General features: G+C 34.4%; 2 protein-coding genes and 1 long non-coding RNA gene across 3 annotated transcripts; all 3 read left to right on the top strand.

The window, feature by feature from the left end:
* Positions 7-1,617, top strand: LOC109839476 (equilibrative nucleotide transporter 6-like). The gene is made up of 2 exons (XM_020407914.1): positions 7-656; positions 763-1,617. Exons 1-2 carry the CDS (start codon positions 507-509, stop codon positions 868-870), a joined length of 258 nt encoding a protein of 85 aa, XP_020263503.1. The 5' UTR covers positions 7-506; the 3' UTR covers positions 871-1,617.
* On the top strand, positions 1,630-2,692 carry LOC109839477. Its single transcript, XR_002246645.1, has 3 exons — positions 1,630-1,863; positions 1,992-2,114; positions 2,225-2,692. It is a non-coding gene; the product is annotated as an uncharacterized LOC109839477 (long non-coding RNA).
* LOC109839361 lies at positions 13,162-14,676 on the top strand. Its single transcript, XM_020407790.1, has one exon. The coding sequence runs from the start codon at positions 13,162-13,164 to the stop codon at positions 14,674-14,676; it is 1,515 nt and encodes a 504-aa protein (XP_020263379.1).

The raw sequence follows: 25,213 nt of genomic DNA, 5'->3' as shown, positions 1-25,213 counted from the left end.
TCCCTAGTTCAATCACTACTTGTTGTCTTGATGACTAAGCTGTCAAAATTTTCCTGCATGTTGCCCCTTTCTTGCTTTATGCATATTCTAAGCTGTTAATTTTTTCCTGAATTTTGCTTCTTTCTTGCTTCATGCAAATTGTTCTCTATTGTTAATTATTGTTTCTCTTGTGCACTTTTGTTAGGAGTTGGCTTATTTATTTATTTATTTATTTTTGCATTTGTCTGGAATTGTTTAGTTTGTTTACTCTACACCTATTTCAATGATTTAAAAATTTTAGGGGGTTTTGTGACAGACGTCCAAAGTTTAAGCAGGTTTTGTGAAATTCACCTATTTCCTATAATAACAACATAATAGTACAATTTTTTGTTTTGTACAATTGCAAGTGGTTTTCTCTGTCATTAGGTATGCACTTGTCTTGATTGCTATGTGCAACGTATGAGATCTCATTGGAAGATATATACCTCTAATAGAATGTCTTAAGGATAAAATCAAGGAAAGGCCTGATGGCTGTAATTCTTTCTCGTTTCTTACTAATTCTGGCATTCTACCTTACTGCAAAATATGGAGACCAAGGTTGGATGATACTGTTGACATCTTTCTTAAATGGTCACCTTACAGTCTGTGTTATGACTGAAGCACCCACATGTTACAAGGTCAGTGAACTAAATTCTAATAATGCATATCAATAGTTAGTTGAAAGTTGAAACTATGTTTATTGATTGTGACTATGAAGAGAAGTTCTGGTTTTTTGTTGTACAGGGACCTGAGCAGAATGCACTTGGAAATCTGCTTGTCACTTTTCTTCTTGCTGGTATATTCTCAGGAGTTGTACTTGACTGGCTGTGGCTCATTGATAAAGGCTGGTGATGATGATGTAGTGGCTTAAATATTTCAAATTTCTGAGCATTAAAAAAAGTATTTCTCATTTTTGTAGTTTAAAGGGTTATTTTCAGTAGCTCCTTTTACTTGTATTCAGGTGAGTAGTTCCTCAATTGAATATACACTGAAAGATGGTTCTTAATGGGATTGAACCATCATTCATACTTCTGTTTCACTTGTATTTTCTCATAAACTTTGAAATCATAGTTTGCAAATGGAGTTTGTTTAGAATATCTAAACTCTCATTTCCCCCTTGAATATCTAAACTCTCATTTTCTTTGGAATCAGGAATATGATATTGCCTTATTTTATGCATTTCACTCATAATTTGCAAATGGAGTTTGTTTAGCTTGTAGTTTGCACCCCATCTAATTTGGCATTATGGTTATTATCTAAGGGATGTTTTAGTTTGACATATGATAGAAACTCTTGCTATTATAAATCAGTCATCTTATTAATTACTTTAGTATGATTTCTATGTCTTGTTTCCTCTATTAGAAAGTTATAGTTTTGTTTTTAGTTGTATAAGTAATACTACCACTATTTGATAATGATTAGAATTCGTGTATTGCATGTATTGCATAGAATCACTTATTGTATTGTTTATTCATCTTGAGATTCAAATAGATGAATGTTACATTCTTTTGTATTTTGACCATTCTAATTGTTTGATAATAAATAGTGAGAAGATGTACCATAAGGTCCATAACAAAGCGCCTACCGTTCAGAGGTCTACTTCTGGTAAGTAGTGCATATTTCTCTTATAATTCGTGATTCATTCACTTGGTTGATTAGAATATGCAATCTTCATTTTACTGCTACAATATTTAAGTACCGTTAGTTTTTACTTATCTAACAAGTGTGTGTTAATTGGTACAAAACGTACTCGTATGCAAACTTCTAATCAAGCATGCCAAAATTCTGTAGCAAATGGACTGAATTCTAGTAGTACTGGTGTCATCACGAAATGAACTACTACTGGTAAGTGGAGTTGAATTGAGCTGAATTGAATTATTTTCCTCTAAAAGGTGTAGAGAAGTTGAATTGAATTTCATTTTCATCAATTGCAAATTAGAAGGGTATACCTAAACTACAAACTCGAATGACAGGGATTAGAGTTAGTGCTCATCTTCAACAACAAAGTGCTAATGATCAGCCAGTGGTAAACACAAAAAAAGAAAAGAATGAGACTCAGGAGCAAAGGAAAAATGGGCAAGTAACGTGTCAATGATGTATGCTTTTATAATATTTTAAGAATATATGTGAAATTGACATTACTGTTCTAAAGAGGATTATGTTGATTAGGTTGTAATTGAGAAGTTGCATATTTTTTTACTTATAGGATCAAATGATAAAGATGCGAGCAGATACCACTCAACCTGATGGAACTCGAACAATGACAGATGAGGAAATATGTGCAAAAGTTCTCAAAGTCAAATCAGGCTACATTAAGGGTTGTGGTTTTGGCCCTAGACCATCACTATTAAGGTTCTCTCCTTCTTCGATGAGTGAAATGTCTGAAAAGAATAAAGAGTTGCAAGAACGGCTTCAAGAAACCCAACAACTTGTAGGAACTCAACAATAAAATATCGATGCGCGAGGTAATCCAAAGATTGGAGGAGCAAGCCAAAAAGTTTAAGGAGTTTATGGCTAATTTTTCCAGGCAACATCCATCAGCTTAGTATTCTTAGTGAACTTAAACTTGGAGAAATATTTCTTTGATCGTGTTGTATTTGTTATTGCTTTAGACTAGCATTGTTACTTATGGTAGAAACTTGTTTGCTTTATTTATTTTAATTGTTTTGATGTATTGCGGTGACAATTGATGACAATTATTTATATTTTGAGCTTTTTTCTTGTAATAGCATTATTATTGATGAAATAAAATTTCCTCATTATAAGTTTTCTCGCTATATATTTAGGTCGACGGGAGTAAATTTCCTCGAAATAGACAATACAACTTAAGGTGACGAAAATATGTTTCCTCGCAATAGGTTTCGTATTTACGTCGTCAAAAGTATATATCCTCATTATAGAGTATATAACTTACGTCGTCAAAAACATATTTCCTCGCTATAGCGATATAACCTACAATGACGAAAGTAAGATTCCTCGATATAGACCATATAACCTATATCGACAAATGTAAATTTCCTCGTAATTGAATTTCTTTGGCGAGGAATATGTGGTACAACCTACAACGACAAATTTAAATTTTCTCGTCATTGAGTCCCTTTACCGAGGAATTGTTTTCACGATAAAAAGATACATATAATGAAGAAAATCAATTTCCTCGTTAATGATTTACCTTTGGCGAGGAACAATTTCCTCGCTAAAAGGTACTTACAACGACGAAAATAGTTTTTTTAGAACTTTTATTATATATAAATTAAATATTATTCACGTATTATTGGCGAGGAAACTGTAGTTTAGCGATGAAAAGGCATGAGATTAGGTGAGGAAAAATATCGAGGCTAAAGAGTAACAACGAGAAAAGAATATATTCATCGCAAAAAGGATTTCGTGAGAAATTATGATATTCCTCACAGAAACTTTTCTTGACCACCCTACCGCGAGGAAATGGTGACCAAAGTTTTTTCCTCGCCAACACACTACGGCAAGGAAATCTTGACTTTCAACGACAAACTTGTTCTTCGCGGATTAGCTTTTCTGTTGTAGTGTATATAAGTATATATAAGAATACTCTCTCTTATATATGTATAATGTATGCATGTATGTATATATATACTCTCTCTTAGTATATATGTATATATAAGTATACTCTCTCTTATATATGTATACTCTCTCTTATATAATATATTTCTATATATGTATAATATGTCATATGTGTATGTATATATATACTCTCTCTTAGTATATAAGTATATATAAGTATACTCTCTCTTATATAAGTATATATATGTATAAGTATATATAATATGTGTGTGTGTATACTCTCTCTCTTAGTATATATGTATATATAAGTATACTCTCTCTTATATATGTATACTCCCTATTATATAAGTATACTCTTTTATATATGTGTGTGTGTATACTCTCTCTCTTAGTATATAAGTATAGTATATTACAACGGTTACTTCCCCATTGGCCCAACGAGCAACGGCTACAGGGTTACTTATGCGATTCTCTCTCTCTCTTAAATTATAACTTATAAATATATACAATATATTTACATATAATATATGTATATATAATATATAGTTACATAATAATTTAGAAGTATATACTAATACATAATTATATAAAATATAATAATATTAAACTAATTTTTAGCATTTTTTATCAAAAAAAAAAAGAAATTTAAAAAAACCTAGGTGGGATGTACTTATCTATTGTGATGCGATAAATTCCAAAATAAATTTATACTTGTAATTTGTAAATGTTTTATTAATTATTAATAAAGAATTTATTTTTATATTTTTTTATTTGTAATTTATGTCAATTTAAGTGATTAATAAAATTATTATTTTATTATTTTTTTTTATCTTTTTTTATAATTTAAAACTTAAATAAAATTTAAAAATTTGAAAAAAAAAATTAAAAAAAAGAAAAAACCCGGGCCGGCCCGGAACCCGGCCCGGTCGGGCCCGGGCCCGGACCCGGGCCCGGGTACCCAGGTCCGGGTCCGGGCTCCGGTTTTGCCCGGCCCGGGCCCGGATTTCCGGGCCGGGCCGGGCCGGGCCGGATGGACAGGCCTAATTTCAACTTCCTGAACATATAGAAATTAGATTTTGTATTTTCAAGTTAATATTCATGATTGCATGTCTAGGAACAAAGATAAAGTTTAAATAAGTTTTTAGAAGATTTCTTTTGGCCTTTGTAAATAGGTTATCCTAAAAACTATGATATTTCTCTCTCACATGTGATCTGTAGCATTTACATGTGACATTTAGATGTGACATTTTGATGTTGTTTGTCACATTTACGAATTACTTGTTACTTTTATTTTTTATATGTGACTTATATGTCTCATACGTTATATTCAACGTGTAGCCTTTCTACTCTAAACTCAGAGTCATTGAAAACTATCAAACAATTAGAGAGGATTTTGAAAGGCAAAACTCAAGAAGAGCATGTGTGGACGATGGATGACATAGTAAGTGACTCAACAAGGATCCCCGCTTGGTAGCATGAGGCAATTACCGCAAAAGAGCAATAATTTGAAAATACAATAGAAGTTATAATGACTCTTATATACTACTCTATCGCTAATAAGTTCTCTTTTAAATACGTTAATAATAAGAAAAATCATATTTATGCTCATTGCATGTTTACGAAAGTGACAAATTGCTCGTGGGTACTTCACGCTTCACCATTGAGCCATGTGTCGACTTTTACTAGAAAAACATATATTCCTCATCATACTTGTAGACAACATAATCATACTACTAGTCACTCTAGAGCATCGAGGAAGTGAATTGCATGATACAATCAATCTGAGAATGGACGACTAATCTGAGAGTAGACGTTCAATGAAATGCTTAAGGTATCACGCAGAAGGACATAACCAAGCCACATGTACTGAGCCTATCTAAGATTAAAGTTTCCTAGAAGATTTGGAACTCTTTTGGGAATTATGGCTATTATATGTTGCTTTTGCCTTTTTTGTGACACTTATCAATTAAATATTACGATTTAGATGTTTGTGTGGCTTATTGGTATTAACTATTATATTTGTGAACTTTACAGTTTAGGATTCTATACGTGACTCTTAAAATTTTCATGATTTGTCTAAGTTTACAGTGACATATAACAATAAGACAACTAGAAGATAATAATAAGATAACTGCTAACATTTTGAAGTTGAAATAAAGTTATTAAAAATGCACATTTATCCATTGTCACCATAAGTCTCAAAAATTACAAAAAGAAATATTAATTTTGGATTCTTAATAACTTCATTATATTATCCCTACATAAATGCATATGTTGTCTAATACTTACACTCAATCACTAGCACCTCATTGCCCCCAAAATATAAAAGATATTTCAGGTCATCCTCATCTAAGTTTTTTTCTTCTTCTTCGATTCTCTACCTTTGCATATAAGTTGAGCATCAAGTTCACCCTTAAAATGTCATACTCCTTTTTGACATGCTCCGAGATCCATTACCTCCTTTTTTTTTCTAGAATTACCTTTATGTACAAATAAGCACGTATGCCATTATCGTGCTTGACAAGCAAAGAGGTACACTAAATGTCACACACAACTAACAGAAGTCTCAAGAAAATACTAAATGCCAAAAAACACATAATACTTTGCCCATATTAAGCTGGTAAGTTGAAGTGAAGAATCTCATACTAAATGTTGAACAAAACCATATAGTCTTCCACCACATTGCTTATGAAAAATCTCATATCTATTTATATTGTGGTTGTGGATAGCATAAACAATTATCTTTCTAAATAATTTGCACAAATATCACAACCAACGGGTAAGTGTCACAAAAAATATGTAAAAGTCAAATAAAATGACTAGACATCACAGTTCATGAATAAGTCCAATGGGTAAGTTTCACAAGAAATATGTAAAAGTCACATAAAATGACTAGATATCACAATTAATGAATAAGTAGTGTTGCATGAAATAAGTAAAAGTCATAGAAAATGACTAAATATCACATGTACAATTAATGAATAAGTATTACAATATATTAAAACATATCACACATATTGAATAACTATCATGCAAAATGTAGATATCTCACATGAAATGCGTAAATAATCAATTTGATACTTACGCGTCCACTATTTCTTACATAAAATGACTATAACCCCGTATGTTTGTAGATATTCTTATATCTTTTAATAAATTATTATCGTCTTTTCTGGCAAAACACAAAAATAACATATATGTCATCAATGACTTGTGTATTATTTGCAAGTCCAAAGGTTGGGCAAAGTTAGAATATTACTATTTCGAGTTGAAACTAGTTCTCAAATTATTAGGTTCAATAAAAACTTAAGCAATGCCATGAGAAATGCAATTGTGAATATTAACTCGAGAATACAAAATCTAATTCTTATTATGTTCAGAAAGTTGAAAATAATATACCACAAAGTTTGAATAAGTTGGATATGAATTATGAGTTCGGTAAGCAATTAAAGAGATATGCGAGTAATGAGTCTTATATTCTTTTTTTAGGCAACCCATTTCTCATCTCTTAGATCATAACTTTTTTGTGCTTCTTCTCAATTATCTTCTCTTGAAAAGAGAAGTAATAAGGGCCATGATGAAGTAAAAAAAAATTTACGTATGTATCTTAAAAAAAACTTAGGACAAGAATTGTACAGAGCCTATCTTCATTGTCGCAGACTCTAAATCAGTCTTGTCCATCACTCATTTTGTCACACCCCGCTTCTCAAAATACCCGGGAACCGGAACGTGAACAAGCCCGTGACGTATTGGATTGAGAAGAAATATACACTATTATTTTTTTTCTTTTTCTTCTCAATCCAATACGCTAAGCGTCTGGAAATAAATATAATGCGAAGTCACAGATCCCCGATCACATATAGCAAGAATATAATGAACAACACGGAATAAGATAATACATATCACAAATGGAATAACATCCGAGACATAATAATACAGTTCAAACGTACCCTTATACAAAACTATCTAAATGAAGTACTGAAGAATATAAAATACACTAATCAAATGGAAATGGAAGGTAGCACAAAAGAAAAATGAGGACCAATAACTAAGCTTCGGCTTCTTCTACTCCGTCTGCAGGGCACTCCTACTGAGAATATCCTGGCTCTGGCGTATCTCCAAGCTGGACCTGTTCTTCCTCTAAGTCTGACGTACACCAGAGAAAACAGGTGTACGTCAGCGTGTATAGTACACGGGCAAGACCCCACAAAAGAAATAGAGTGATCGAAAACACAAGCGGAAAACGATACGAAAACCAAAATAACAAAAGAACGTGCAACTAGTAATCTAACAAAATCAACATGCAATCCACATGATAATCATAAGAATCCGTAAATCATTCGGGTAACGAAAACAAGCAGCTAGCGATCAGAATAATCATACAAGTCACAAGGTCATACAACTAGATGGAATTAATACTTAAAAATCTATAACTCGAGACGTAGTACGTACAGCGAAATAATCCAAACAAAGAAACCCTCATGTATATACCATATGTTTCAAATTATAGATAATTAAATATTAATCCCGATCTATGTATGAAAAGAAATACAACCGGCCTACATCTCACAAGAAGTCATACCTAGCCAAGAAGCTCACAGTAATCCATACCTAGCCAAGCAACGAGGTCATGTAACTAGCCATCCTAAAACTCACCGGTCCACATCTCACATAAAGTCAACATTCATATTACCGGATAACTGACTGTTCACAAATCCTCTACGCGCATCCAATACCGCTACACGAATCGGTCAAAGGACTACACGCAATCCGATTTCGGCCTGGTACGAACTCAAGCAGAACTCAGCTGACTACACAAATTCACTGACTAAAGTGACTACACGAATTCACTTTCTCCCAACAAACCAACCCCAGTGACTACACGAATTCACTGACGCGAGCCTGGAAGATACATCAACAGTCTTATCCGATCACATGAACACTGACTTCCCCATCCCAACTCTTCTCTTTTTCTAAGTTAACTATAATCCTCATTGGAAACTCGGGTTCACTGCCTAAGCCAGTCAACACACTCACACATGTCACTAAGTCTGTTCATGACGCACGAGATTACGAAGTCATGAACTACTAAGGGTTCTCAAACACAACATGGACATTACATAGCAGACATGTCAAAATACATTAAATAAATACAAAACGGGAAATGTGATCATAGACAGTAAAACATACATGCAGTCTGGTTTTAACAATATCTTGGTATCCAGCCCTCTAAACTATTCATACAAAAACATAAATTACTTAAAATCCGAAATAGATAATTATTTTTGCAAATAATTCCTTTAGATCATCATAATCAAGAATCAGAAATAATCTTCTGAAAAATAATTTATTTACTTCCAAATAATTCCTTTTACAATATAATTTATTTTAATTTAATTTCAAAATAATCCATTTTTCTAAAATAAGTTCTTTTCTCATTATAATAATTTTAAAAATAATCTTTTAAATAATAAAATTCAAAAACAAGATAAATTCTCATTAATTCAAATATTCTATTTTCCCAAATAATTTCTTTTTAAAAATATTCATTATTCTAAAATAATTTCTTCCACAAGATAATTTCTAAAAATTATTATAATTATTCTAAAATGGTTCTTTTTCCAAGATAATTACTTTTAAATTATTATAATTTTCCTAAAATGATTTCATTCTCAAATAAATTCTTTTTAGTTGATATAATTATCCAAAAATAATTCTGCTGTCGAAATAAATTCTTTTAATTCATTATAATTATTCTGAAAATGCTATTTATCATATTATTATGATTTATCTAATATTATTCATCAAACAATCCCATGCAATTATGTTTCTAACTACTCAAAAGTATTAAAACAAAAACTATACAAAAGTGGCGGGCTCTTTGTGGTGCACTTTAGCGGGGCAATTTACTTGCTAACGTGCACCTCCGCCTTGTTTCAATGAGGAAGAAGAAGAAGAGTAATAAAAAAAGAGTGCCAAGCAGTGAGATTAGAGATTCTATGTTTGTTTATCCATCTTCGTCTACCTCTGGAGGTGATGTTGTAGCGGATGAATTTGAGGAATCTCAAAGATCTGTGAAGAAGAGCATGATAATGGAGAGTACTGGACCTAAGGGAGCCAAGAAGAAGATAAGAGTTGAGGAGATCTTAGCAAGGTCTACTCCGATCTCAGATCCTCAGGTGAATTCTGGTTTTCAAGCTTCTCGTCAATTATCAAATCTCTGGTCAGATAAAGTTGAAATAGATTTTGAATCTGGATCTAATTCAAATCTGGATGATGTTAATCTAGAAGATCTAAATAAGATGGATTTAAAGGATTCTGATTCTAATAGTAACACAAAATTTGTGGATCTCACCAAATCTGCTAGTGCTGAGTCTGAAAATGATAAAGCAGAGTGTGAATCTGGAATGTTTGAAAATTCAAATGATGTAGCTATGGATGATGACAGTGAAATTCATGAGAATTCTGGAAAAAATCAGCCAAAAACTTATGCTAGTTTGTTCGCTGATAATAGAAAGAGTGGAGAGGGATTAAAGTTGAATTTTGTTCCATTCAATGAAGAAAATACAGTTTCTTTCTCTCTTGAAGAATGGAAAGAAGGAGAAAAATACTGGAGATATGCTCTTGTTGGCCATGTAATTGGTCTAAATGTAAGTTATAAATCAATGGAAGCCTATATAAATAAATTGTGGGGGAAAATCTCAATCCCTGAAATTCTTTTAATCAAACAAGGTGTGTTCCTTTTTGATTTTCACACTGAGAAGCAAGTGTGTGAAGTTATGGAGGAAAGACCTTGGTTTTTTGGCTCAAGGCCACTGGTTCTTAAGCCATGGAAAATTGATACTGATATAGACAAGATTCAGGATTTCAGCTACCCTATGTGGGTTCAATTTCCAAATTTGCGCTTGAATCTATGGAGTTCTACAGGGATTAGTAAAATTGCTAGCATAATTGGAAATCCTATAACTACTGACAAACTTACAGCTACAAGAAAGAGGTTATCTTATGCTAGGGTGCTGCTAGAAGTTCAATTGCCTCTGAAACAACCTTTGCCTGATCAACTGGTTATTCATGGACCTGATGGAAAGTGTTTCACCCAAAAAGTGATTTATGAACTCAAGCCTAGATGGTGTAATTCTTGCAATGTTATAGGGCATCTATCTGAACATTGTCGTAGGAAAGCTGGAAGAATGAGATGGATGCCTGTTAACAGGAATTCTAATGCTCAAAAATCTGGATCAATTGATAAAGGGACTACTGAAACTAATGGTACAAATTCAAGCTCTGAAAATAATCCCAGTAGTGGAGAGAATGTCTATAAGCCTGATGTTAATCATGTTGAAGTATCTGGAGTTTTTTCTGGTGCACGTGCACAGGATGATTTTGTTAAAGCTGGAGAATTTAGTGTTGGGAACATAAAATCTGGATCTGCTGATATGCTATATTCTGATACTCTTGTGCAATCTGTCATTTCTGGTGCACATACACTGGTAAATACTGTCAGAGTTGGGGGATCAAATGCTAGAAATTCTGGTGCTTCTGGTGCTCAATCCTCATCACCAAATCATATTTTTACATCCCCAGCTGTTAATGCTACAGGATTCACTAGTATTGCAAGGGATAAATCAGCAAGAAAAGTTAGCAGAAAAACAAATAATCAAGGGGTTTTTCAGGCTTCTCATTTTTCTCTCCTGGAGCAACAGGTACATGATCTTGACCCCTCTAGCATTGATAGGGGTGGCCTATTTTCAAAATGCAATTAGCTATCTGGAATGTGAGAGGACTTAACAAATCCTCTAAACAATCCATTGTTAAGCAATTCATTTATCAATATAATCTACCTTTCATTGCCCTTTTGGAAACAAAAATTGTTGGGGGGAAATTACAGTCTGTTGCAAGGAAAATTGCAAAGGATTGGGATTGGATTTCAAATGCTCACCAAGCTAGCAGAGCCAGGATTTGGATTATTTGGAATAGCAATATTCTTACCATTCAGAAAATTGCCTCTTAAGATCAGTATATTACATGCTCTCTAGTGTCAAAAGATGGAAGTATAACATGTATATTCTCTATAGTGTATGCACTTAATGATATGATTGGTAGAAAAGCTCTTTGGCAAGACCTTCTCTCTTTCAATCAAAGTATAAATGTTCCATGGTTCATTGGGGGAGATTTCAATTCTATCATTAACAATAGTGAGAAGATTGGTGGTGTTGCTGTTTCTAACTCTGACACTGATGATTTTTAGAATTTTATTAATTCTTGCCAGCTATTACATCTCAAGTCCACTGGTTGTTTTTTCACCTGGTGTAATAAACAAGATGCAGGCACAAGAATTTGGAGTAGGCTTGATAGAATTCTAATAAATGAAGAATGGATTCACAAATTCACTTCAAGTCAAGTGGAATATTTAGTTCCAAATTGCTCAGATCATTCTCCTGCCTAATTACAATTGAAGAAGAAAATTTTATAGGTAAAAGGCCTTTCAAGTTCTTCAAAATGTGGACAAGTCATCCTGAGTTCATTGGTGCTGTGAAGTCAATTTGGGAGCAAAACATCAACGGTTTTAAGATGTATCAGGTTTATACTAAGCTCAAAAATCTTAAACCTGTTTTGAAGGATCTGAACAAGAGACACTTTATGAATATTAGTGAACAAGTGTTGAGAGCAAAGGCTGAATTAGAGGATGTTCAACAGCAGATAAGTACTAATTTTTTCAATTCCTCCCTGATTCAGAAAGAAAGAGAATGTTTGAAAAAATATGACAGACTTCTTAATTGTGAAACCTCTTTCTATAGTCAAAAGGCAAATATCAAATGGAGCATAAATGGTGACAAATGCACCCACTTTTTTCATTCAATCATGAAAGTTAAAAGGCATCAAAATAGAGTTCTATCTCTTTACACTGAAAACGGGGATAGAATCTCAGATTTGCCTAGAATTGCTGCAGAATTTATAAGTTACTATGAAAATCTACTGGGAACAAAAGCTCCTGTCTCAAAATCTAACCCTGAGATTATCACAAATGGTCCTGTTCTCTCTGATATTCAGCGCAGTATGTTAAGTGTTCCAGTTTCAAGAGATGAGATAAAGATAGCAATCTTCTCTATGTCGGATGAGAAAGCTCCAGCTCCTGATGATTTCAATGCCTCATTCTTTAAATCTGCTTGGAATGTGATTAGTGAAGACTTATTCCTGGCTGTGGAGGAATTCTTTTGTTCTGGAAAGCTTTTGGGTGCATTAAATAACACATTGATTACTCTTATACCAAAGATCCTAAATCCCAAATCACCATCTGATTTCCGTCCAATATCATGCTGTAATTGTGTTTATAAGATCATTTCAAAGATCATTGCTACCAGAATCCAAAGTGTGATGGGATATCTTATATGTGATGCACAGAGTGCTTTTGTTAAGGGGAGGGTTATCTCAAATAACATTTTACTGGCACATGAGCTTATCAAGCATTATGGGAGGAAACATTCTTCTCCAAGAGCAATTCTTAACATTGATCTTAGGAAAGCATTTGATACCATTGACTAGGATTTTATTGAAGCAATGTTAAAGGGTTTAGGGTTCCCTGAACAAATGGTAAATTAGATCATGGTTTGCATCACTTCTCCTAAATTCTCATTATCTCTCAATGGAACTTTGCATGGATTCTTCAAAGGTGCTAGAGGGATGAGGCAGGGGGATCCACTTTCCCCTTATGTATTTGTCATAGGCATGGAGTATTTGTCAAGAAAGTTGAATACACTAAAGGATGACAGATTATTCAGGTATCACCCTAAGTGCTCAAAGCTGAAAATTACTCATCTATTTTTTACGGATGATTTGCTATTATTTGGAAGAGCTGATATGAATTCAATAATTAGACTCTACAACTATCTCAATGAGTTTAGCAAGGTCTCAGGCTTGGAAACTAACCCTAGTAAGTGCTCAATATTCTTGAGTGGCATTGATGACAATCAAAAAATGCAAATTTGTTCTTATTTGAATTTTACAGAAGGAATCCTTCCAGTGAGGTACTTGGGAATGCCCATGATTTCCAAAAGACTTTCATGGTTGGACTGCTCCCCTTTGATTAGTAAAATTTCAGATCAGTTACAGCATTGGCAAAAAAAGAAAGCTCTTTCTTATGCGGGGAGGTTGCAATTGATTAAGTCTGTCATCCTAGGTGTTCATCTTTTTTGGACCAATAACTACATTTTGTCATGTAAGGTGCTAAAGAGAATTGATAAAATGTGCTCTGATTTTCTCTGGGGTCATAAAATTCCATTAGTTTCCTGGGTTTCAATCTGTCAGGATAAAGAGTATGGGGGTTTAGGAGTATTTTCAGCAAAAGATTGGAATTATGCTGCTGCCATTAAATTACTGTGGATGATTCATCTCAAGAAGGGTCTACTTTGGATAAAATGGGTGCATGAAAATTATTTGAAACGTTTTGATATTTGGAATGTTCGTATGAAAGCTAGTGATTCATGGATATGGAAACAACTCTTGAAAGTTAGAGATTTGATGATAAGAAGATATGGAAGTATCAGCAATCTAATAAACATCATTGAAAGTTGTTGCAAGAGTGAAAATGTCCAAATTTCCTTTGTATACCGGAATCTGGTACAACCTGCACAAAAAGTTAGCTGGAATGGCACAGTTTGGGGTGGTTTTCATTATCCCAAACACTCGTTTATACTTTGGTTAGCTATCCAATCAAGATTGCTAACTAAGGAAAGACTGTGTCGCATGAGAATTTTAGACGCTAATCAGAATCAATGTGTCTTATGCTCAAACCACATTGAAACAGTTTGTCACCTGTTTTTTGATTGCTACTATACTGCTGCTGTGTGGAATTTGGTGATGGACTGGTTAAATTTCAGTTGGAGGTCATGTTCCTGGGGTGAAATCATTCACTGGTATAGCTACAGTTTAAAGAGGAAGGGACTCACTGAAAGTTTGAAGAAAATGGCCCTTTCATCCTCAGTGTATCATCTATGGCAGGAGAGAAATTTGAGAATTTTTCAGTTCAAAACTCATCAACCTGGTATTCTGTTCCGTGCTATAAAGCTATCAATGCTTTCAAAAATCTTGAATGAGAAGCTTCCTGTACATATTAGGTAGAAAATTGAAAAATTATAAAGGAGTATTTCTATAGATGAGTTACCAGACTAAGTCTGGTTGAGTGATGTATATAAAGTTTCATATTGGAAAATGAATAAAGTTTTTCATTGACCAAAAAACAATCCCATGCATATAAATATATCAGATCTAAAATTACAGATAATTCATAATAAGTATAAAATTTAGTTCTGAGCAAGTGGGATCTTGCCTTGGGTATATCGTGGACCGTAGAGGGGGTCGTCGGGGTGGTTGCACAGCGTTACGACGGGTTTCGCGGAATCGACGGCTAAAATAACAATTAGAGTGTTAATGCGACGTGTGATATTTGAACGAGTATAACGAGGTATAGATAGGGAGCCCAAGTGAAAGGAATATACCGTATGATAGACAACACGAAGGGCTACGCACCGGCGAAGGAATCGACAGGGACGAAGGTCGGAGTTGGCCAGAAAACGCGCGCGAAGTCAGTTCCGAACTGCAGTTTTCTGTAGTGAGCTCACAGATTCGGCTCGTCTTCGCTGTTCGGAGCTGCCGGGGAGGAGCTCGGTAGCGCTCGGTGAAGGGCAGCGACGAAGCTCGGGCCTGGGGGTTCGTCGGGGTGGTCGATGACAGCAAGCTCGGGTGGTGAACTTAGGATGGCGACGTGGTTGGAGGCAGCGACGTGGGGTTGAAGGAGGTGGCGGAGCTAGAGGGGAGGAGGAGGTGGTTGAGAGTGGCGGCACGACAGTGAGGTTGGCGGCGACCTGGTGCGGGGCTGGAGGTGGGCAGCGCGGGGCTGGCTGTAGGCCAGGCAGCGGCTGGAGTTTGGGCAGGTGGAGTTCAGGGCATGGCAGCGGTTGGCCTGAGGGAGGAGGAGGAAGGGGAGGTGGCTGGGTTTCGGGCGCAGACGTGGCGACGAGGAGCTAGGCTGCGTGGAGCGCAGAGCTCGCGGAGGCGAACTCATGGCGATGCAGCCGAGCTCAGAGGGTGGCGACGCTTGGGTTCGGAGCAAGGCCAGATACGGTGAAGATTGAGGGTCGGGGAGCTAGAGCGCGCTGTATCAGCGGCGCGGTGGAGCTCGACTGGTGGGCCGGCGACGAGAATCAGGCTGGGAAGGAGCTCGTCGGAGCTTGGGGCGAAGCTGGAGTTTTGGTGGTGGGTTGATCTAACAGGAGCTCGAGCTCGTTGATTTGTGTAGCGGCGCTTCCAACGGCGATGGCGTCGGTTGGTTGGGCTGGAGATGCGTCGGCGGTGTGGAGGAGGTGGGCTGCGTACGGTTTGGCAGTAGCCGGCGGCGTGCAGAGATGAGAACGGGGGGGAGAGAGAGAGAGAGAGAGAGAGAGAGAGAGAGAGAGAGAGAGAGTGATGGTGAGTGATTGAGTGAGAGGCGTGAGCTGGAGATTTAATGAGAGAGAATAATAGAGAGAGAGAGTGTCAGAGATTTAATGAGAGAGGGAATAATAGAGAGAGAGTGTCAGAGAGAGAGACAGATTGAGTGTGAGATTGAGGGAGATTTTAATGAGAGAGAGGGTACGTGATAGGGTGGTTGGGGGATGTGGGTTGAGAGTTGGGGGAAACACGAGGTGGGGAGATTTGCGTGAATTGGGGAGAGTTTTAGGGGGAGAGAGATACAGAGTGAAATACCGGTGAGAGGAAAAATACAGGGAAAAATACCCCCTTAAATAATTTAAAAAATATCATAAAATTTATTCAAAATAAATATTAAAATTTATGGTCAAAATAATAATAATAATAACAATAATGAATAATTAACTATTTATTTAAAATTTTTACCAAAACAATTAAATTTATAATTAGTAAAAATATTAAAATAACATAATACCATATTTTTAAATCGTAGAAAATTCTAGAGAAATTGGGAAAAATACAAATACTCTTTTAGAAAAATAATATTTAATAATACCAGAAAATTATTTAAACCCGTATTAGAAATTTACGGTCATTACACATTTAGTTGTAAAATGTGATTTTGTAATGGATCAGTGTAAATTTCATTAAAAACCTAAAATATTATTGCTAAAATTAGTTCAGAATTGAGGGTTTCGATTCCTCTATTGCCTGCTTTTGAGAAGAAGAGAGGTAGATTCTTTCAACATTAAGGTTCAGGAAGACCAAATTTTTTGAGAGATGACTTATCCTCTTCTCAGAAAGACTAAATTTCATCAAAGGATTCAATTTTTAAAAGATCTAGGGTTGAGCAATTAGATATTTCCCCCTCTTTTGGGTTCAAAAAGAAGAAGAAGAAGAGTGGAGGCTCAACAATGGAGAAGAGATGGGCTTGAGGGTATTTTAGAGAGTTTTTTAAAGGGTTATATGGCTTTTCGGGTCCAAGTACTAAAATAGGTTTGACTTTTAAGTGATGGGTACTTAACTTTTTCTCACAAGCACTAAAATGGGTTTGATTTTTAATCAAAGCGGTGAGTACTTAACTTTTTCCCTTTTACTTTGTGTATGCAATTTTCCCAAATAACAATTATGTACTTTCCCTAAGGAGGCAACAATATTACTATCTAATGAATCTTAGGCTTCCTTTAATGAACTTTTGATATATAGGCTATAGCTCTAAGGGTTGTTTGGTTCATTTCCAAAAAATTATGGAAATGGAATCTCATTCAATAAATCAAATCTAATTTTTTAGGATATCGAAGAATAGGAAAGCATATTCAATACTCATGTTTGTTTCATTTATAAAAATTAGGCACACCATGATTATTTAGGCATACCATGATGAGGCAGCCATTATGATGAGGCAACCATTTATAAAAATTAAATTGCTCATGTAATTTTTAGATGAGGCAACCATTATGTGTAGGCAATCTATAACGCAATTACAATATTTAGGCGATGCATCATATACTGATAATATGACTTTAATCTGAGACTTATACTCTATTGTTTAACAATCATGAAAATTTCCTTTTATATCTCAATACATTTTGCAACTACATAGCAAGTTTTTAAAGATAATGACGAGTACACCAATTATGACTAAAAACAATACACTCATTTTCCAAATGATTAGTTGATGCTCTGCTAATTTCAATTCTCTCTTCAATCTTTTAATTTTCATTAACTTTTTATCTTCAAGAATGTCTTCACTTTGTGATACTTGATTTATATTTCTGCAATCACCCTCTTTGTGAGCCCATTGAAAGAAGTTACATTCTTTATTTGGGAACTTAGCACAACCTCAATAATGTCTCCCTTTATTTTCCCATTTGCACATAGCTTCAAGGGTGTTGGAAAGCTTACATTTGCACTTTACTTCATATGGGTCAATTGCTTGTTTGCTATCATATTTCAGCTCTATCTTCACTGCAAGGTTGCTCTATTTTCTACTCCAGGATGTTCTTGCTAAAAAAAATACTGAAATGAACTAACTTATGTTAGTATGCTGCTGAAATATTTATAGGCTCTATTGCAACTCCTACTAGTCGTTGCAACAACTAGCCGTTTATATAGCTATTGCCTTCAACACATATTTGGTGCATTTGTCTTCTAACGGGTGGTAACTACCACAGGTATGTTTAAATCAAACCTTTTTGGGTTCTTTCCTATTCTATGATTTTGAAACAAACACAAAAAGCTCCTTTTTAGATGAAAAATTCCTTAAGAACCCAAAATATGGGACCAATAGGAGGGACAAGTGAGGTGTCCCCCTCCTATTGGATAATGAGTTATCCATCATGAGCAATTTAGATTGATTACATTCTTATCATGGTATGCCTTATCTAGATAATAAAATTATAATATAGGCTGTATTAACAAAAAATACCAATCATCATTGCCTAATGCAAAAATCCCAAATTAACTTATGAAAATCATTATAACTTGTCCACGGATGAGGAACCAAAGTTTGAGAGAATGACCATACCAATACACACTAGTTTAGTTCTCAGATGAGGAACCATATGAGGAACCAAAGTTTGAGAGAATGACCATACCAATACACACTAGTTTAGTTCTCAGATGAGGAACCAAAGTTTGAAAGATAGCCATACCAATATACATCAAAGTTTGTAGATTGCTATCTTTATAACTTGTCCATAGATCATAGCTTCGTGTCTCATGAGAATAGATGTGAAAAAATAGCATGCATTTGCACGCTAATAACCTACACACGATAAAAAGCAATCATATTACATAAGCCTGATCATAAACAGAGCATGTAACAAGCAAACAATGAGCTTAAAACTGCTTAGAGTCTGAGCTGAAATAGATAATATATCATAAACAGAGCATAAGTATGCATGATACATTGAGCTAAAACTACTAAGAAGCTAAAACTAAAGCAAATATTGAGCTAAAACTGCTCATAAGCAATGCTGAAACTGAAGCAAATAATGAGATGAAAAAAACCTTATAATTTGAGATGAAACTGAAGTAAACATTGAGCTGAAACTGCTCATAATCTAAACTAAAAATGCTCATAATCTCAGCTAAAACTGGAGCAAAAATTAAAGTAAAATTTTAAGCTGAAACTGCTCATAATATGACCTAAAAATGCTTATAATCTCATCTAAAACTGGAGCTAAAACTGAAGCAAATAGAAAGTACAACCTGATCATAACCAAAGAGAAAACAAAGTATTGTCTCATAACCTGATCATAAACTATTCATAACTTGTTGCATAAGCTGATCATAAGCAAATAGAGAGCACACCATCATATTGATCATAAGTTGTTCATAACCTGATCATAAGCATAGTTTTACAAAATTACATAGCCGTTGCATCATCAAAATAAAGGCAAAGTATTGTCTCATGAAAATGCAAGATCATAACATGTTCATAACTTGAACATAAACATGGCAATAAGAGTGCAAAAGTTGGATCCCAAATTAACTTATGAAAATCATTATAACTTGTCCACGGATGAGGAACCAAAGTTTGAGAGAATGACCATACCAATACACACTAGTTTAGTTCTCAGATGAGGAACCAAAGTTTGAAAGATAGCCATACCAATATACATCAAAGTTTGTAGATTGCTATCTTTATAACTTGTCCATAGATCATAGCTTCGTGTCTCATGAGAATAGATGTGAAAAAATAGCATGCATTTGCACGCTAATAACCTACACACGATAAAAAGCAATCATATTACATAAGCCTGATCATAAACAGAGCATGTAACAAGCAAACAATGAGCTTAAAATTGCTTAGAGTCTGAGCTGAAATAGATAATATACATAAACAGAGCATAAGTAGGCATGATACATTGAGCTAAAACTACTAAGAAGCTAAAACTAAAGTAAATATTGAGCTAAAACTGCTCATAAGCAATGCTGAAACTGAAGCAAACAATGAGATGAAAAAACCTTATAATTTGAGATGAAACTGAAGTAAACATTGAGCTGAAACTGCTCATAATCTAAACTAAAAATGCTCATAATCTCAGCTAAAACTGGAGCAAAAATTAAAGTAAAATTTTAAGCTGAAACTGCTCATAATATGACCTAAAAATGCTTATAATCTCATCTAAAACTGGAGCTAAAACTGAAGCAAATAGAAAGTACAACCTGATCATAACCAAAGAGAAAACAAAGTATTGTCTCATAACCTGATCATAAACTATTCATAACTTGTTGCATAAGCTGATCATAAGCAAATAGAGAGCACACCATCATATTGATCATAAGTTGTTCATAACCTGATCATAAGCATAGTTTTACAAAATTACATAGCCGTTGCATCATCAAAATAAAGGCAAAGTATTGTCTCATGAAAATGCAAGATCATAACATGTTCATAACTTGAACATAAACATGGCAATAAGAGTGCAAAAGTTGGATCCCAAATTAACTTATGAAAATCATTATAACTTGTCCACATATGAGGAACCAAAGTTTGAGAGAATGACCATACCAATACACACTAGTTTAGTTCTCAGATGAGGAACCAAAGTTTGAAAGATAGCCATACCAATATACACCAAAGTTTGTAGATTGCTATCTTTATAACTTGTCCATAGATCATAGCTTCGTGTCTCATGAGAATAGATGTGAAAAAAATAGCATGCATTTGCACTCTAATAACCTGCACACGATAAAAAGCAATCATATTACATAAGCCTGATCATAAACAGAGCATGTAACAAGCAAACAATGAGCTTAAAACTGCTTAGAGTCTGAGCTGAAATAGATAATATATCATAAACAGAGCATAAGTATGCATGATACATTGAGCTAAAACTACTAAGAAGCTAAAACTAAAGCAAATATTGAGCTAAAACTGCTCATAAGCAATGCTGAAACTGAAGCAAATAATGAGATGAAAAAAACCTTATAATTTGAGATGAAACTGAAGTAAACATTGAGCTGAAACTGCTCATAATCTAAACTAAAAATGCTCATAATCTCAGCTAAAACTGGAGCAAAAATTAAAGTAAAATTTTAAGCTGAAACTGCTCATAATATGACCTAAAAATGCTTATAATCTCATCTAAAACTAGAGCTAAAACTAAAGCAAATAGAAAGTACAACCTGATCATAACCAAAGAGCAAACGAAGTATTGTCTCATAACCTGATCATAAGCTATTCATAACTTGTTGCATAAGCTGATCATAAGCAAATAGAGAGCACACCATTATACTGATCATAAGTTGTTCATAACCTGATCATAAGCATAGTTTTACAAAATTACATAGCAGTTGCATCATGAAAATAAAGGCAAAGTATTGTCTCATGAAAATGCAAGATCATAACATGTTCATAACTTGAACATAAACATGGCAATAAGAGTGCAAAAGTTGGAAGGAAACAAGTTCACACATCCGTCAATCCTCTTTATCAAATCCATTTTCCTGGATCTTCTCTATGAAAAGTTTCTATGCATTTTTTGATTTGATAATGAACCTCCTAGATTTTGATTCATTGTCATACAAAAAATCAAGAACTTTATCCAGTATCATCTCAGAGAAATTAGACTCATGTGCTAATAAAGCATTGGCCATGCTCTCACTCTAATGTAAAATATGTTGGTTTTGAATTGAATAGAGCATGGACTCGATGAGATCACGCATTAGTGAATCATCATCTTTACCCTTGCCGCCACTCTTCTTTTTTGATTGAGATTTGACATTAGATGTAGAAGTTACCCCACTAGACGACTTCACATTTTGAGACTGAGTGTTAATCTTTTATACACTTGGTATCTCAGTCTCAAAATGTGTGTTGGGGGACTCATCATTATCATTTTCACAAAGATTTATTGGTTTCTCAGAAAATTCAAGAGGCCGACTAGAACCAAGTTTCTTACATATATCTTTGGCCAAATTTCCCCTTGCTTGGTCATCACCAACAATCGCACACAAATCATCATAGTGAATCTGGATCCATGGACACAATTTTGTCTTTGGATCATATCCGGCACCACTCATGTTCATGGCAGTTCGCATATAAAAAAACTTAGTCTTCAAGCTCTTCATATGGTTCATCACATTTTTCCTGGTGAATTCAGATCCACATTGTTTGTTGACCTCTTTAGCAGTCACATTGTATGCATGCATTTTAAAGTTCTTATTAACCTTGAAACCATCTCTTGCCAACTGAGCAAGTACAGGGATTAGAATATCATCATGCCTTGCATTCCATAACATGTTAGGCACACCCCTAGTATTTGGAGCCTTGTTCATAATTGTTGATGGCATTCTTCTTTTAGCAATTGCTTTCTTCTTTTTTTTATTAGTGAGATTGCCTCGACATCAACTTCAATATCCCTCTTCAATGAAAGACTCTCTCCAAAGTGGGTACCACTGTTATGTGGTCTAAGGGTTGCATGGAAATTAGGTGGCTATTAAGCATATTCATATATGACATAGGGTGTTGAGTCATATATGGAAATTATTGTCATAATGAGAGTAAGATGGATAAGGAGGGGGAGGAGCAGAGTAGGGTGCATGAGGGAATTACATGAAGTTCATGTTCAAGTTTGAAGGAGGAACTCTAGGGGTTTTAGGGGAAGGAGTGGCTTCACATTCATTACTTTTATCAACATCAACAAAATCAACCATACTTTGAAGAATAAAGCTCCTGTTACACCAAAGTCACATAATGCAAATATAAAATCAAACAAACATTGTCAAACTTAAGAAATACAATAAGTCCAGAGATCAAATTTAAGAAATACAATAAGTCTAGAGATACTAATATGTCAATTATAAGCTAATTTTGGTTGTGTCCCTACCACGATACTTATTACAATAATCTACCCACATAACACTTACAATTTCGTCCCTCTTCTCTTTCCATTCATTCCTTGAATCTCTTTCTTCTCTTTGTATCATATTTTGAGTAAAGTCGACAACATTGTCATCTTCACCCTTATTAGCTATTTCTCCATCATCATCATCAATAGTAATGTCCTCATTCAATAAGTCATCACCCGGATCGACTATAGCAATATATAGTCATGAAGTATAGTACAAGTCAAAACTATATCAACTTGGGTTGCAAAAGGATAATGTGGTTTTGCATGGAGGATTTTGGAATGATTCTTCAATAATCCAAAAGTTGATTCAATTTTAGACCTTAGCGATGAATGTCTTAAATTGAATAACTCTCTTCTGTTATTTATTAGCCTACCCCTGTGCTCATTTAAATGGTAACATACACCACGATAAGGGGAGATGAAGTCAGGCAAGGTTGTGTACCCCGCATCACACAAATAGTATTTGCCTACAATTATAAACAACATATTATAGTAAATAGATATATTTTTTTATAAATTATAATTGAATATTCATTTTAGTGATTAATGATTAATTACCATCGTAGACTCTCAGTCCATGAGGTAGAGGTCTTGAAAGTGCATCTTGTAGTACTCTATAATTATTTGCGGATCCCTCCCATCCAGCTAGAACGTACGAAAATAACTTATTTGGAGTGCATACGGCTAGAAAATTTTGAGTTACATCTTTATGGCCTCTAAAGCAAGCAACAAGTCTAGAGGGAAGCATGGCGTTAATGTGAGTTTCATCTATCATGCCAATGCAATCCTATATAACGTACGAAAATGACTATTATTTCATAGATTAACAAAGTTCATTTTTTCAATGCGTGTGATGTGAATGAGTTCATTACCTTGAAATAAGGATAGTACAAAGGATTGTTTGCAATCTAGCACCAATTCCTTCGGTGCTTGCTTTAGGAACCGCCTATTATACGACCAACTGCTTCTAGGCATTTGTTAAAATATCTAGAAATTGTTTTTCCTGATCTTATGAAATGTGATCTTACTTTCTATTTTTTGTTTTATGTCCTAATATATTAAGGAACATGATTAATTGTTCTTCTACTTTAACATCATGTGAATCCTGTAGTAGGCCCGTAACTCTCATTATTCTAATAAGATTTTTAAATGTATGCGGCCTCATTCTAACATAATCTCTACAACTTTGCCTATATCCAGAAAATACATGGTATATGTGGGCATTTCTAGACTTTATCTTTTGTTTTTTCTACTCTCTATGGTGATAAGTGATAAATTTTCTTCTAGAACGTATTCTCATTACACATGTCAACATAGTCACGATGGCAGACATAGTAGCATTACTCGATATCCTCATTAATGTTTCGTCATCAATATCATCCATCTACAATGATTAAAATATATATTCTTAAACATATGCAAATGCTTAAACTCAAAGCAATTTCTAAAACTTAGCTGATATAAAGTTTAGTCAAATTATATAAGTAAATCAATATTTGTTATTATCAACCATGATATCATATTGCACATGAAATCATAGTGTACCAATATTTTGAGCTAGTCGCCTACGTATATACAAAAGTCATCATCAAGTAAAGATACATATGTAAAAAAGTAAATAAAAAAACAAAAATTAAAGATGGTCCGACCATAGAACAAAAATAAGTCAGTACGTAACTATCAATCATAGTTAATAAGACAAAGCTTTGATTCATTCAATTATACAGTTTGATAAACAATAATAAAACAAAATGAAGGAAAGCATATAATATTGAAGTGTAAATTGTTAGTTGGAAGCATTAGATAAACTAGTCCCATTGTAAAAGCTTTTCACAGGGCACATAACTTATTTTGAAGATTTGTGACGATTTTAACAACACACATTGCAGCTCAACAAACAAAGCAAATCAAGATCTTTAGATTTTACCAAGATCACGGTATAGAATTTCTTTCAAGAGGAACATAGCCTGTATATTTTTCATCAATTCCATATACTTACTCCAAGTACAGTACTATGAAATCACACAAAATAAAATTACTCAAGCAAACAAAAGAAACACTTTATCAAGTCACGATTGAAACAATCCTCAACCAAAAAAAATTACAAAGTAGAGAAAGGTTATACACTTACTTTGTTATGGAGCAGATCCGAAGGCCCAGAGGTGAAATTTTATAGTATGAAACTCTAATCAAGAAATCAAGCCTTCAGATCTGAAGAAAAAAACACAGAGAAAGTCCTGACTACACCCAACTCAGAGAAGGTTACCTCCAAGAACAATGGCGACATCCATCATGAAAACCCCCAAAATCAAAATATCCACTTCTTT

Source organism: Asparagus officinalis, chromosome 4 (genome assembly GCF_001876935.1).
Source record: "Asparagus officinalis chromosome 4, Aspof.V1, whole genome shotgun sequence".
Classification (NCBI taxonomy): domain Eukaryota; kingdom Viridiplantae; phylum Streptophyta; class Magnoliopsida; order Asparagales; family Asparagaceae; genus Asparagus; species Asparagus officinalis.
The sequence above is the reverse complement of the archived record's forward strand: the minus strand, read 5'-3'. Positions and strand labels throughout refer to the sequence as shown.

Excerpts from the sequence above, each read along its gene's own strand:
- LOC109839361 (XM_020407790.1), top strand. The coding sequence starts at position 13,162 with ATGGTTTGCATCACTTCTCCTAAATTCTCATTATCTCTCAATGGAACT.
- LOC109839476 (XM_020407914.1), top strand. The coding sequence starts at position 507 with ATGGCTGTAATTCTTTCTCGTTTCTTACTAATTCTGGCATTCTACCTT. Across the intron at positions 657-762 it reads AAGCACCCACATGTTACAAG|GGACCTGAGCAGAATGCACT; the intron begins GTCAGTGAACTA and ends TTTGTTGTACAG.